This window comes from Pongo pygmaeus, chromosome 5 (assembly GCF_028885625.2).
Source record: "Pongo pygmaeus isolate AG05252 chromosome 5, NHGRI_mPonPyg2-v2.0_pri, whole genome shotgun sequence".
Classification (NCBI taxonomy): Eukaryota; Metazoa; Chordata; class Mammalia; order Primates; family Hominidae; genus Pongo; species Pongo pygmaeus.
The window spans coordinates 41631632-41645796 of record NC_072378.2 but is presented as its reverse complement, the minus strand read 5'-3'; the positions used below and the strand labels follow the sequence as shown (position 1 = coordinate 41645796).

The 14165-nt window shown below is 46.5% G+C and overlaps 1 protein-coding gene across 2 annotated transcripts; it reads left to right on the top strand.

Moving 5' to 3' along the window:
* Positions 1 to 1257: 1257 nt before the first annotated feature.
* Positions 1258 to 11941, top strand: TREM1 (triggering receptor expressed on myeloid cells 1). 2 transcript variants are annotated; one of them, XM_063666195.1, is made up of 5 exons: positions 1258 to 1333; positions 5195 to 5542; positions 6790 to 6982; positions 10890 to 10964; positions 11714 to 11941. In XM_063666195.1, exons 1-5 carry the CDS (start codon positions 1285 to 1287, stop codon positions 11817 to 11819), a joined length of 771 nt encoding a protein of 256 aa, XP_063522265.1. In that variant the 5' UTR covers positions 1258 to 1284; the 3' UTR covers positions 11820 to 11941. The 2 variants fall into 2 exon arrangements, with proteins under 2 accessions (XP_063522265.1, XP_054349122.1); XM_054493147.2 differs by lacking the exon at positions 10890 to 10964.
* The last annotated feature ends 2224 nt before the right edge of the window (positions 11942 to 14165 follow it).

The following is a 14165-nucleotide window of genomic DNA, read 5'->3' as shown; positions in this document are numbered from 1 at the left end:
ACGATAGTACATTTTAGCTGTTCCTATACTTGAGTAGCATCAATTTGGGTGTAAAATATTAGGGTCATAATGTTCTTTATACCTCATCCCACTCTCTCACGGTATTTGTTACTCAGAGAAGAAATCTGAGTCCTGATTATTTCAATTCGTTTGAAGAAACCAAGTTACTTTTTTGTTTATTTAGCAGTAGGAGTCTTTCTATTTAAATTTAAAAATTTTCACCTGGAAACTTCCTAGTCTAGGTCTCACTTTATGAATTTTTTCCTTGCCCATGTTGAACTCTCAACCTCCAATTTTAGGTTTCTTCTCAGACCTGGAAAACATATTTTTTAAGATAAAATTTTTAATCTTACTTGTGATCCACCATTCCATTTTATGCTTTAAGGACATCTCTAATTTGTAGATTGGAGTTCTATGATTTGTCCTCCCTTAAATTTTGAGCTCTTCTAAATGTCTTTTTTCATTTCACATTTGGGAATATTTCTGAAGTGAATCATCTCCATTATTGATTTGATTTTCACACTGTCAAATCTGTCATTTCTTGCTTCTAGTACAAAACCTGCTAGATTTTTTCTTCTTGCTTCAGTGTCTTGAACCAAGTTTCCTTTTTAAATCTAAGTCTGTTCTTGTTGGGTGGTGGCAGTGTCCTCTCAAATTGTTTCTGGGGTCCCTATACCCCCATGAGCTCCCAGGCCATGTCTGTGGCAATGCTGAAGGACAAATGCAGGGTGTGGCCCTCCTGGTGTTGAAGAGGAGGTGCACCCCAGGTCACCAGAAGCCAACAGAACTGGCGGGGCTGAGAAGGGCAGGATGTAGAAACATGTTCTCACAAAAACCCTGAAGATGAGATACAATTGTTGCAGCCTGTCCCTATGTGGGCCTGACTCTCTTCACTACACTATACTGGATATGAATGGAGAGGGGGCCTCTGGAGAGCAAAGGGCCCTCTGTTCCCCTTCCTAATATTAATGCCTTACTTTGATTTACATTCAAGTATCATTCTCCCTTAGATTTTGTAAGGTTGAAAGGTAATTGTCATCATTACCACAGAAAGGAAAACTGGAGTTCAAAGAAACTTAACTGAGAAGTGAGTCTTGGTCTCTGGATTCTTGTGTTGATGTCAGGAGTCAGAGCAACTGGTGATGAAACAGAACCCAAACTCAGTGACTCCCAGGAATGGCCTCATATCCTGTTGTGCAACTTTCCGTAGCCTCTAGGTCATTGCGGTGCCTTGTAGCTGTCCCAGGAGCCCTCAGCAGCAGTTGGAGCTGGTGCACAGGAAGGATGAGGAAGACCAGGCTCTGGGGGCTGCTGTGGATGTTCTTTGTCTCAGGTAGGACAAGGAAGAGGAGTGAGCAGGGGAGGCGTTTGGTCCAGGATCTCGGGGAGCCCTTTTCTGTTGAAGCTTCAGAGCACAGGGCCATCCAAGATAGAGCCAACCAGTAGTTATGGCAGACCATGCTGCTCTACACAGAACTGGGAGAACATGCAGTGTCTGCACGCAAAAGTAAAAGAAGGACAGAGTCAGGGAAAAAAGATGTCTGTGCATGTCGATGTTGTCAGAGACATGCAAAGCCTAGTATGTGGATAATGATAGAGTAGATCTCATCATGGCATCATCGGTTTATCTCATCATGGCATCATAAGCTTATTTGATGTTGAAATTTTTTTCTTATATTCCATCATGATGTGTTTGATATTGACAGTCTGTTAAACCCAAAAGACAGAACTGATTTAACAAATATTTCCCAGGGGTCTACTATGGGCCAGCAAATATACTACTGCTGAGGATGCAGATGTGACCAGTAGAGGCTGGTGCTCATTTTGGTGGAGGTGATCATCCCAGCTCTCCATGGCACACTGGGGTTGGAGGGCACAGTTGCTGAGGCTCAGCAGAGCCAGCGCATGCCCCAGCTCTTCCTTGTGTCTCCTCTTACGATCTGCACAGCTCACATCTGCACCCAAACCAGAAGCATGCGGGGCTTTATTCACTCCTCCTCCTAATCCTTATGAATAACAGGAGGAAAGTGTCAATATGAGTTAAAAGCGAGGCTTGCCTTGGGAAGGCATGAAAAATCGGGGAGAGGTATTCTCCTGGGCTCTCTACTTTGAGCAAAGTCATGGACAACTGCCTTGAAGAGCCTGTGCTCAGACATTGCTCTGGGTCTTCTTGGAGCTGGGGTGATAATCTAGATGGGCAGAAGAGAGTTAGCTCCTCATGGACAAGTGCATTTCCTTGTGTTTGATTCATGTTTTTCTGAAGGAGAACTGGGAGATGGCAGAGGGCTGAAGGTTATGTACTTGTGTGAGAGAAAACCAGTGGTATATATTTCATTGTGCCCTGTGGGGATAGGTTAGGAGTTAACCTGAATGCTCCTTGCAACTGGATGTTTATTCACACTTGGGCCAGGACTGCACTAATCCCTATCAGACTGTGTTGGACCATGTAACTCAGTGCTTTAGATGGAACTAAAGCACTTAGTCCTTGGGTTTGAATCCTGGCTCTAGTACTTAACTATGGTGAGACTTTGGGCAAATCACTTAATCTGTCTGTGCCTCAGTTTCCTTATCTATAAAATGGGGAGAATAATGGTGTCAACTTTTTACTTTATAAAGATTAAATAAGATAGTCTTTAAAAACCCTTAGCACATAATACTTAATAGGTAGTATTTGCTACCCTTTTAATTAACATATTCAAAGGAATTCCCTTCTTGCAATTGTGCACGGACAGCTCAGCAGCCTTCATTTCTTATTGTCTCCTTCCTTCTGTGAGAGATAGGCAAGTTTGCAAACTCAGTCACCTGTAACTCCCACCTTCCCTGGGGAGCTGGCAAATAAAAGAGATTTATCTGTAACATTAACTTCAGAGGTTAGGACTTCAGTGGTGGCAACTTGAGGATGGAGTCTGTGTGTCTTCCAAAGAGCCCAGCACAGTGCCTATGATAGAGAAGTCTCCCAGCCACAGTTGGATGAGTGAGTGAACAAATGAGGGAACCAGGCTTGGTTTCAGACTACACTCAGCTTCTGGTCAGCAGTCTCTTTGAGGTGCATTCCTGACTGGAGTGTGTGGGAGTTGCCCAGGAGGTCTGTTTGCAAGGTTTCCCTAGAAACTGGAGTCTGCTCCCAGAAGAACTGGCTTTCAAGCCTTTAAAATCCTTGTGAGTCCCTGAGTTGAGTCTTCCTAAGGTCAGGCAGATCTGCTGGCCTATCCTGGGGTGGGCATGCCAGGGGGCTCCATGAAAGGGTCAGCGCTTGTCATTCTTCACCAGGCCTGCAAGGACCTAAGTGTGTGGTATTAATAACAGCAGTACTAGTGTTAACTTGACCCACACAGTAGACCCAGCAGCACAGTCTAGCCTGTTATTTGATGCTCCATGGGGGAAGGTACCCCAGGCCTGAGTGGGTAAGCTACAGTCTCTCAGCAAACTTAGAGAGCCCCGTGTGTCCAGCTGAAAACATGGACCTTGGTCTTCTTACTTCCGCTCTGCTTGGCCTCTCATCAGCAAGGCTCCCTTGGACAAGGCCAGATGAGCATTCCCAATTCTAGATGGTTAACCCAGTTCGGCCTCCAGGAATGTGATGGAAACTATTGTCACTGTAACCCAGGGGTTCTCAAACCTGGCACTATTGACATTTGGGGTGGGATGATTCCTTGTTGTGGGGGCTGTCCTGTGCACTGTAGATTGCTTAGCCTGGTATCCATTAGATGTTAGTAGCATCCACCCCATTCCCTGGTTATAACAACCAAAAATGTCTAGATATTGTCCAGTGTTTCAGGGAGAGTTGTGGCGGGGAGCAAAAATTGCTCCCCAGTGGAGAACCACTGCTGTGACTCCGTGACATCAAAAATAGGAGGGGGCATTTCTTGGCTCAGGTAACTGGGAAGTACAAGGGGTGCTCCTTTGGAGCACAGCTGAGTCCATGACTCAGATAACATGGGGTTTTTTCTCTCTCTCTCTCTCCCCTCCACTGTCCCCCCCTCCCTTCCTCCCACTCACTTTCTGCCTCTTTAGCCATTCTCAGGCAGCCTGTTCCTACATGGTAGAAAGTTTCACATAATAAAGTTTCACATCGCATTGACCTGTGAATCCCAGCAAGAAGCATTTCTCTTAATGGCTACAGCAGTCTCAGGGAGGACTCTGATTGGTCCAGCCATGTGCTTCTTCCTAAACCAATCCCCCTAGCAGGGAGATGGGGTACTTTGTGTGTGTGTGTGTGTGTGTGTGTGTGTGTGTTTACAGAGTCTTGCCCTGTGGCCCAGGCTGGAGTGCAGTGTTGTGATCTTGGCTCACTGTAACCTCCTCCTCCCAGGTTCAAGTGATTCTCCCACCTCGGCTTCCCATGTATCTGGGACTACAGGTGTGCATCACCATGCCTGGCTAATTTTTTTGTATTTTTAGTAGAGGCAAGGTTTCACCATGTTGGCCAGGCTGGTCTCGAACTCCCGACCTCAGGTGATCCGACCTTCTCATCCTCCCAAAGTGTGGGATTACATGCATGAGCCACTGTGCCTGGCCCCGAGATGGGGTACTTGGATTGGCAAAGCCTGTGTCCTGTGCCCATCCTTGAGAATGTGGGCTGCCCCAACAGTAGAGCCACACAGGATCGTTGCCTTGGAAAGGGGTGCTCTGCTACCCAAGGAAGGGAAAAAGGAGTGCCGGGCAGTCAGATATCCATGCCCATCATGCCCTCCATACGGCTTCCTCACTGTTTGTCCAAAGGTCTTTTGAACTGATCTCCTTGCCCTGACTTAGGTGAAGTTCCTCAAGCTGTCCTTGGAGCCACTCTCTGCTAGCACCGTGTCTTTGCATTCGCTTTTTATGTCGTACGCCCTTGTAATCATTCCCTCCCACCATGCTGCAGCCACTCGTGGTCTTAGCACAATATCCCATGTTCTGTCTCCAATCAGGCAGTTTCTTCCTCTCAGTCTTCCTCTCCTGATCATTTATGAAATTTGATTCTCATGCACCATATGCAGTCTCACTCTTATAGTAAAAAACCTACTCACAGCGGAAAGATCTGAGGTCTAGTGCTGGCTTGCAGGGCGAGTTGTATTTTCTCTGGAGGCCTCAAGAACCTCGTCTGAAATATGGATGGTTGAACAAGAAAAACAGGGGGCTCCTCTCCTTTTTCCCCACCCAGAGAGAGAAAAATAATTCCTCACAGAACCCAATTCTCTTTCCCTGCTTATAGAACTCCTAGCTGCAACTAAATTAACTGAGGAAAAGTATGAACTGAAAGAGGGGCAGACCCTGGATGTGAAATGTGACTACATGCTAGAGAAGTTTGCCAGCAGCCGGAAAGCTTGGCAGATAATAAGGGACGGAGAGATGCCCCAGACCCTGGCATGCACAGAGAGGCCTTCCCATCCAGTCCAAGTGGGGAGGATCATACTAGAAGACTACCATGATCATGGTTTACTGCACGTCCGAATGACCAACCTTCAAGTGGAAGACTCTGGACTGTATCAGTGTGTGATCTACCAGCCTCCCAAGGAACCTCACGTGCTGTTCGATCGCATCCGCTTGGTGGTGACCAAGGGTGAGTGGCCTGGGATTGGGGGGGGAGAAAGGCCAGGTGAGGAAAGGGGCAGTGGTGGTAGCATCAGCAGAGCTGGGGTTCAGGATTCCCAGCAGTCTGTCTTCCTCCCAGGACCTCCTTATCTCTCATCTAAGGTCCAGTAGTAAGTAGAACCTTCCATGCATGAGATTCTCCTTGGATAGCACAGCCTAATTTGGGGTGCTGTGGTAGGAATTGGGGTGCAATTAAGGTGAGTGGTAGATTTGGGATAATTTAGTCCCATTCTTTGTTCTCCACTTAGAAGTCATGTCCTGACTCCCTCTCCCAAAGTTGCGTTTGGTGGCATGCCTGTGTGCTTCTGAAGCAGCCCCTCAGATCTTTCTGTGGGCACAGACCACCTGGGGATCTTATTTCAAATGCAGACTCCAACTGAATGGGTACAGGGTGGGACCCAAGAGTCTGCATCTCCATTAATCTCCCCTGTGATGCCAGTGCTGATGGTCCATGGCTCCCATTTTGGGGGAGCAAGTCTCCAGAGCTCATTTTGTGTCCCCTTGTACACAACTCTATCTCACTGGATAGGAGAGGGGGGTTTACTTATCTATCCCCTATTCATTTCAGAACTGCTTGAGGGAAGCACCTGTGCCTTCCTGGGCTCTGCACCCTTAGCAAATAATGTAGTTTCTGACACAAAGTAGGCCCTCAGGAGATGTTGCATTAAGGAATGAATTATGGAAGACAGAGGAAAGGGAGGCAGGTTCAAGTTCCCAGCACCTGGGGAATTCTAAGCCTGAGGAAGACAAGGTGCACACACAATATATTAATAAAAGATAACTTTTAAAGCAATATGCCATAAGCCAGGTGAATGAAAGGCAGAGTGAATCAAGTAAACCTGGAATTATTCTTGGAGGTGGGGGCACATGAATTGGTGAAGAACAGAAGGCAAGTGCATTTCCAACAGTACGAATGGCAAAAATATTCCTTTCTTCTTCTCTTTCTGCTCTCCCTCACTTCCTGCCCTTTTTTTCTTCTTTCCTTTTTTCGATTTCTGACTCAGGTTGACTCCACAGTATTTCTTTGGCTTTAGCAAAAGAAAACTTTGCATTTGGGCCATGCTCATTTCCCTCCTCAGCTTCATTTACCATACCACCTACCCGTCCATCAACTCATGCACCTTTTCATCCATACATCCATACATCCATTCACCCACCCATCCACCCCTTCATCATCCATCTGTCCATCCATCCATCCAATGTGTCTTCTTGCAGGTTCTTCAGGTACCCCTGGCTCCAGTGAGAATTCTACCCCGAATGTGTATAAGACTCCTCCGACCACCACTAAGGCCTTGCGCCCACTCTATACCAGCCCCACAACTGTGACCCAAGCTCCACCCAAGTCAACTGCCGATGTCTCCACTCCTGACTCTGAAATCAACCTTACAAATGTGACAGATATCATCAGGTATGGTTTCCAGGTCCCTGGGCCCCTGGTTTGGACACTGAGCACTTTGTTTCCCAGTCTGTGTGCTGGGAGGATGTGAAAGTGAGCGAAAGGGGAGGGTGGGGCAGGAGCAGACTTGAGTCACATTAGTCTGGGTAGAAATGTCCAGGGGAAGAAGGAAGTGGTGATGGAGAATAGGGGAGGCTCTCAGCCAGGCTGTCCTTCTCCCCATTTCACCTTCTTTGTTTCCTTGCAACCTGAGTATTAAAGAGAGGGAAATGGCATCTTCCCCAAATTCCAATGGAGCTCATCCAACCCCAGGGGCCTGATGGGCAGTGGGAAAGCACTCTGAGTGAGGGGCCCTGGATCTAGTGTTGGCCTGACTAACTGAATGTGACTTTGGGTGAGTCAGGAACCCTCTCTGGCTTTAGCTTCCTTGACAATTCAGTAGGCATGGTAGAAACCCAAAGGTGGAAGTCATTGTCCACCTAACAGCTCTCAGCAGGAGCTGGAGCTGGGGCTAAATGCAGTATTGGTTTTTGCCTTATTGTTTTTTAAATAATATTGTTGCATGTGCCCAATTATAGATAAATAGAATCAGAATTTTTGCAGATGAGGTCCCTCTCAGTATTTTTAATAAGATGTTTAGGAGATTTCTAATGTGTAGGCAAACTTAAGAACCACTAACTTAGCAATTTCACACCTCTTTACAGTTATTAAATGTTGATTTATATTAGAATGTGTTTATCATTAAATATTGAATTATCAGGGAAGGAAATACTTTTCCACATCACCACTAGTCTAACATGTCTTTTTTCTCATATTCTTTTCTAGTCTTTATTCATGTTTATACATATTTTAATATGGCAGTAAGTCTAATTATGCATGTTTTTATTCTTTTCCCTGCTGAAATTATTCTTTGATGCTACTACCTAAATTTCATAAATATAATTTCAATGAGTGCATATTTTTCTATCAATTGGGAAAGCCATGACTTACATAATCATTGGCCTGTTCTTAGACATTGATATAGTGTTGATAACTCTGACATAAACATATTCTTGCAGATATATTTTTCTTCTTTTAAATAATTAACTCAAACGAAATTTCCATGAGATAATTTAAACACTGATATCATTTTGTATACAAATAGCATCTACCAATGGTCTTCCAAAAGATTTGAAACAATTTGTAGTGTGATCCATTATGCATAAATAAAACAGTGTCACTGCAGGCTTACAGACATGGATTTAGTCTTTTAAATCATTTAATAGTGTGAGTTAAATCACATTCCTGCTAAAACGAATGTGAACTGGTGCCTGCTCTAATTTCTCTATGAGTGTAGACTCCACCTCCATATGGGTAGTGGCAGTGCCTTTTTCCCCATTACGTTGTTTGGGGAACAAAGTGCTCATTAAACTTTTGTGGAATAAATCAAACAAATGATCTACTAAGAGTCAATTTTTTTTTCCCTGTACTTTCATTTTGCAATACATAAGTTAAGAGTACATAACCTTTGCCCATATTCCTACTTTTACCGAAAGGAGGGCCTTAAGTATAAGCTGTCCGGGTTCTGGGCCTTTTAAACAAAGTATTGGACAAGATGCACAAAGTAACAAAGGAATGAAGCAGTGAAAGCAGGAATTTATTTAAGTGAGAAAGTGCTCCCCAGGGTAGAAGTGGCCCCAGGCAAGTGGCTCAACGGCCCAGTTACAAAGTTTTCTGGGTTTTAAGTACTCCACGTGAAGTTCCTCTCAGTTACCCCTTATCTGGATGAAGCATTTGGTTTGTGGCTAACTAAAGGCTGAGGTGAACTGGCGTCCTCTGTGGGTAAAGGGATGGTCTCTGCTTGGCTCAGGGCCAATCTAAGGCATTCTCCCTTTCCATCTGAGACGTGGTGGAAGGGGGAGGGCTGTAGGGAGAGTAGCCTTTGATCCTTTGCTGCTGGGGCATGGGGAGATGGGGTTTTTCCTTTTGTTTTAGCTTTAGAAAGTTTATGTTAATTGGCCTTAGATTCCCTGACCCCAGCCCCAGGAGTTTTCCTTTTGATCCAGCTTTGGGAAGTCAGCACGAATCCGTCTTAGATTCCTTGCCCCCAGACCTTGGTGTTGCTCCATGATTCAGCATGAATTGGCCTTATGTTCCTGCCTCCAGACCCTATTCTCCTGCCTTGCTGCTAGAGACTGCATCTCTCTTTTATCTGTTAACTTTATCTGTCATCTAATATGAACTACCCTTTCAGCCAAAGTCCAGTCTGGAAAGTGGAATCCACACTAGCTGTTTGAAAAGAAGAAGCTTTTTTTCTTTTTCTTTTCTTTTTTTCTTTTTTTTTTTTTGAGACAGGGTCTCACTCTGTCAACCAGGCTGGAGTGGAGTGGCGTGATCATGGCTCACTGTAGCCTCAACCTCCTCCCACCTTTGCCTCCCAAGTAGCTGGGACCATAGGTGCATACCACCAGGACAGCTAATACTTTTTATTATTTTTGTAGAGATGGGGATCTCCCTGTGTTGCCCAGGCTGATCTCGAATTCTTGGGATCAAGTGATCCTCCCACCTCGGCCTCCCAAAGTGCTGGGATTACAAGTGTGAGCCACCACATCCAGCCATGAAAAGAAGGAATTTAATGCAGGGAATTGTTTGCCCAGGTGGTGGAAGAGCTGAGACGCTAACCTGGGGATGGAGAGGCACTGCAGAGGTAGCCACTATCACCCTATCTCTAGGTGGTTTCCCCAGAAGCAAGCTGTAAAGTCTTGTTAAAATGTTTTAGGACTAGGTGTGGTGGCTCACACATATAATCCCAGCACTTTGGCAGGCTGAGGTGGGAGAATCACTTGAGCCCAGGAATTTGAGATTAGCCTGGGCAACATAGCAAGACCCCGTCTTTACAAAAGAATAGAAAAATTAGCAGGGCATGGTGGCATGCACCCATGGTTCCAGCTACTCGGGAGGCTGAGGCAGGAGGATCACTTGAGCCCGGGAGATCAAGGCTTCAGGGAGCTGTGATCAAGCCACTGTACTCCAGCCTGGGCAACAGAGCAAGATCCTGCTCTCTGTCTCTAAAAAAAAAAAAAAAAAGACAAAAAGAAAAATGTTTTAGGAAGTGATTTCTCGCAAAGCCATTGAGGAAGTGGGACCAGGAAGGGAAGGAAGCCAAGCAAGCGTGTCATAACCAAGGGGTATCTCACAGGATAACTCTGGCTCAGTCTTGTTAAGGAGCTCTGGGGACTCCCGGGTCACATTTGGAGTTGTCCCTATAAGGGGGAGTAACTGAGCAAGGGCAGCTCTGACCAAGGCCAAGCACATGAATTCCTGGCCCTTCAGGGGGTTGGTAGCTTGTGTGCAGCCTCGAAAAAAATGCAGGTGGTGGCCTGCTGGGAGTGGACATGCCCCCGGAGTTCAGCACAGGAAAATGGTAAAGCACTCAGAGTGGATAATGCAGAGCACTGGCAGGAGAGACTTGGGGAGGAGGTGCAGTGAGCAGAGCACAGAAGCCAGGACATTCAGGTTGCAACACTGGAATCGGGGCAGATGCTGAGGATGCTGAGTGCGCCACAACCACGTGAGGGGTGAGAGAGATGCTGGCTCCCTGCCCCTTGCCACCTGTCTCTCTGCCCCATCCCTGCACCCGTCTCTGCCCCCCGTCCCCCACCAGTTGCTGAACTCGACCAGGCAGCCTTGGGAATGTAGTCCCCTGTGCTATAAGTCAGGGCCCTTGACTAGGGGTGGATTTCAGGCAAATAGGCAGTTTTCTGCTTTCTAGCTCCTTTACGGCATTTCCCTCTTTGCTGGTTTGTGCGTGTGATTTTAAGTTTTGTATAGGTGGGTGTGTTGGTTTTAAATCGATTGCTTTGCTTTATTCATAATGTGTTTGATTCTATTTCCTGTGACTTTTCTTGGATTTTTTATTTTATTTTATTTAAATGTTTAGTCCAGGGGGAAGATCTATTCTGCTACATGCTGTAAACTGTAGAAAAGGCTACTCCGTTATCATGTTGCTGTCCAGGTACTGCAAGACTATTTACTAAATGATCCTCCTGCCTCTCCAAGTAGCTGGGACCATGGGTGCATGCTACCACGTCCGGGTTATCCACTGGACCTCTGATTTCCTTAGACATTACGTTCCTGCATAGCACTGGCTCTGTATCTGGCCTTTTTGTTCCATTGCCATCTGTCTGTCCCTGTGTCTTACCATGCCACATCCTTGTGCTGTCATCTGCTTGCATGTCTGCTGATGGAACTGGCCAAGTGCCCTCACTCCTTTGCATCTTTTTATTATGATACCTATTGATGTTTACCCAGAACCCTTAGAATCATTTTGCCAAAATCTATAAAATTTGTGATGAGATTTTCACTACAGGTGGATTCTTCTCGGTTTATAGGTGAGGAAACTGAGCTAAAGAGGTGAGATGACCATCCCAGTAGGCAGGGTACAGTACTGAGCATAGACAGCGGGTTTCCTGGCTGGAGTCCTCTCTCCCTACCACATTACAGGGAGGAGGATGGGCTGATCAGCCTGACTGTCTCCCTCCAGTGCCTCTCCTGGATGGGGACCTATACTCTCCACTGAATTGTTTCTAATCAGTAGTTTTTGGCAATGAGACAGACCAAAAAGCACAGGGTCAGGCAGTGCAGGAAAGGTGGAGCAAGGACCTAAGCAGAGGAGAGTGGGACATGAAGGCATTTTCTAGAGGGAACATGTGCATGTAGGGGAGCCTTTGCCAGCAGTAGCATTCAGCCTCTTCTCTCCCGCAGGGTTCCTGTGTTCAACATTGCCATTCTCGTGGCTGGTGGATTCCTGAGTAAGAGCCTGGTCTTCTCTGTCCTGTTTGCTGTCACGCTGAGGTCATTTGTACCCTAGGCCCACGAACCCATGAGAATGTCCTCTGACTTCCGGCCACATCCATCTGGCAGTTGTGCCAAGGGAGGAGGGAGGAGGTAAAAGGCAGGGAGTTAATAACATGAATTAAATCTGTAATCACAGGCTATTTCTAAAGTCAGCGTCTCACCTTCCTGCCCATTGCCCTCATTTCTCTAATAACCTTGGGTGGGCATTTATGCCTCAGAAAAGAAGTTACAGCCCCAAACATGCCTGGTCCTTCATTCCACCAGCTGCTTGGGGTTTGCATGAAATACAGACAGTTCAATGCTTTTCACTGTAATTCTCTTGTGGGGACTGTGACATGCAGAAGGCACACCTGATACTTCTCCTGCTCAGTTTTGCCCTGGACCATACAATTTTGGCCTGACTTGGACAGAGCTCCCACTACAGAAGCATCCTGCTCACCCCGTGCTGGGACTTCCTCTTTCTAGCATCAGACACTTGGGTTTCATGCTTATATGTGGTTCTTTCCAACACTCCCAGAAAAGGGTGTTGAAGATTGTGGAACCTGGAGAAATAAGACATCATGGTGAGAAAGTTCATCCTTCTCAGAGAAAAGAATTAAACTGAGTATCTTGTCCCGGGGAAATACTGGCAGGCCGAGATGGGATCCATAGGAGAGCAACAATAGGCAATGGTCAGACATCCTGTGTGCATTTATCGCTGGATCCTGAAAATAGCCCCGTGAAGGCAGAAATGTATGTGACTAGAACGAGGCCACATGAATAAGTCACTGCCCACTGGCAGGAGTGAAAACTGAAGAGCTCCTTACCTGAAGGGCCCCAAAACCATATAGAACAGAATAACCAGGAGTTCCACCTGTGTCTAAATGCCTCTTTTCCTGTATCACACAAGGGTCAGGGATGGTGGGGTAAAAGCTCTCCCCCCGGGAGGCTTCTGGAGGCTGTCCCCATGTGCTCGCCTAGTTCCCCACTCTGCCTTACTCCTCTTCTCTCAGTCTGCTCCTGGAACACCTGCCTCAGTTTCCATGCTCTCTCCAGCGCCCTCCCCCCGGAGAAGTAGGTAGGTGTTCAGGCTGCTACAGAGACAATCTCTGTGGGAGACTGTCTTGCAATCTCTCACAGATTTCAACCAGGATTTTGTTATTTCCCACTTTCAGCTTTAAAGGGAAACAGGCCTCATGGGTGGGGAAAGGATGGTGGGTCCTTCCAGCCTAATTTAGTGATGTCCAGGGCAGATATTATCCTCAATTCCCACGAGCAATCATACTTTTCCACACATACAGTGTGTCTCATGTTAGGTAAGTGTATTTTTACAATGAGCACCACTCCTGTGGAAAAAATTCCCTGCACACGGAGGTCCAGCTTCCAGCCTGCTCCATCACATAAGGACTTCCCCATTCCCCCAAACGCTGCTCTGTCAAAACCTGCCCAGGTAATGGTAATGACCCTAGAGAGATGATTTCTGTACCCCAATTTTGAGCCCATTAGAAGATGTGTGGTGGGCATTTGTTTCATCCTGATGCTCTGGTGAGAATCTTCGCAGATGCACTAGATCCAGAAGCTGTTAATCTCAGTGCATTTATTTTCCTACCTAAAAGAACCAAGCAGTTCAGAGGCATTGACTGTACAGGATGCAGTGTTTATATGCTGAGCTTGCTGGTCTGGAACCCGCACTTTAGCAATCCCAGCGTTGCTCCTGTTTATGAAGTTGACAAAGTGACCAGGGCAAGGGGGTATTATCATTAAATACACTCTAGGATAGGCAGAACACACGAGAGCCTTGTTTCTCAGAGGTCTTTAGGCCACCTGCATCAGATTCTCCTGGAGCATAAAGCAAATGCTTTATGAGTCCGAGGCCCCTGCGGACCTACTGTATACTAGTATACAGCTCCCTCTTAGTGGATCTCAAGCTTGTTTCCAAGAAGTCATTACACTCCTTACCAAAGCCCATGACACATTCATAGAGATTCATCCAGACATAACCCACTGCATGGTCCAGTGCATGCTTGTGTGCTTAACTTATTATAGATCAAGTGTTATTTAAGTCCAACATATTAAACGTGCCTGAAATATTGTATGCACTAAATCGGAAGACAAATGGCCATGCTGGATACTCTCCCATTTGCACTTACAGGCCACGCCACGCTCCATCCTCCCCATCCTGCCTGGGAACCTGACCAATGTGGCTAAAGCAGCAGGCTCCCTGGCTGCCAGTTTCTGGCTGGTTGAGCCAATGGGAAGCATGAGAGGAGAGCCGAGGGTAGGGAGACAGTCAGATCAGGGTTTCTGTCCTCAGGGCTCCTTCCCTGGGAGGTGGTGGCAGGAGTGGCTGCATTCCCCTCTGAAGGCTCCTTCAAGCCCC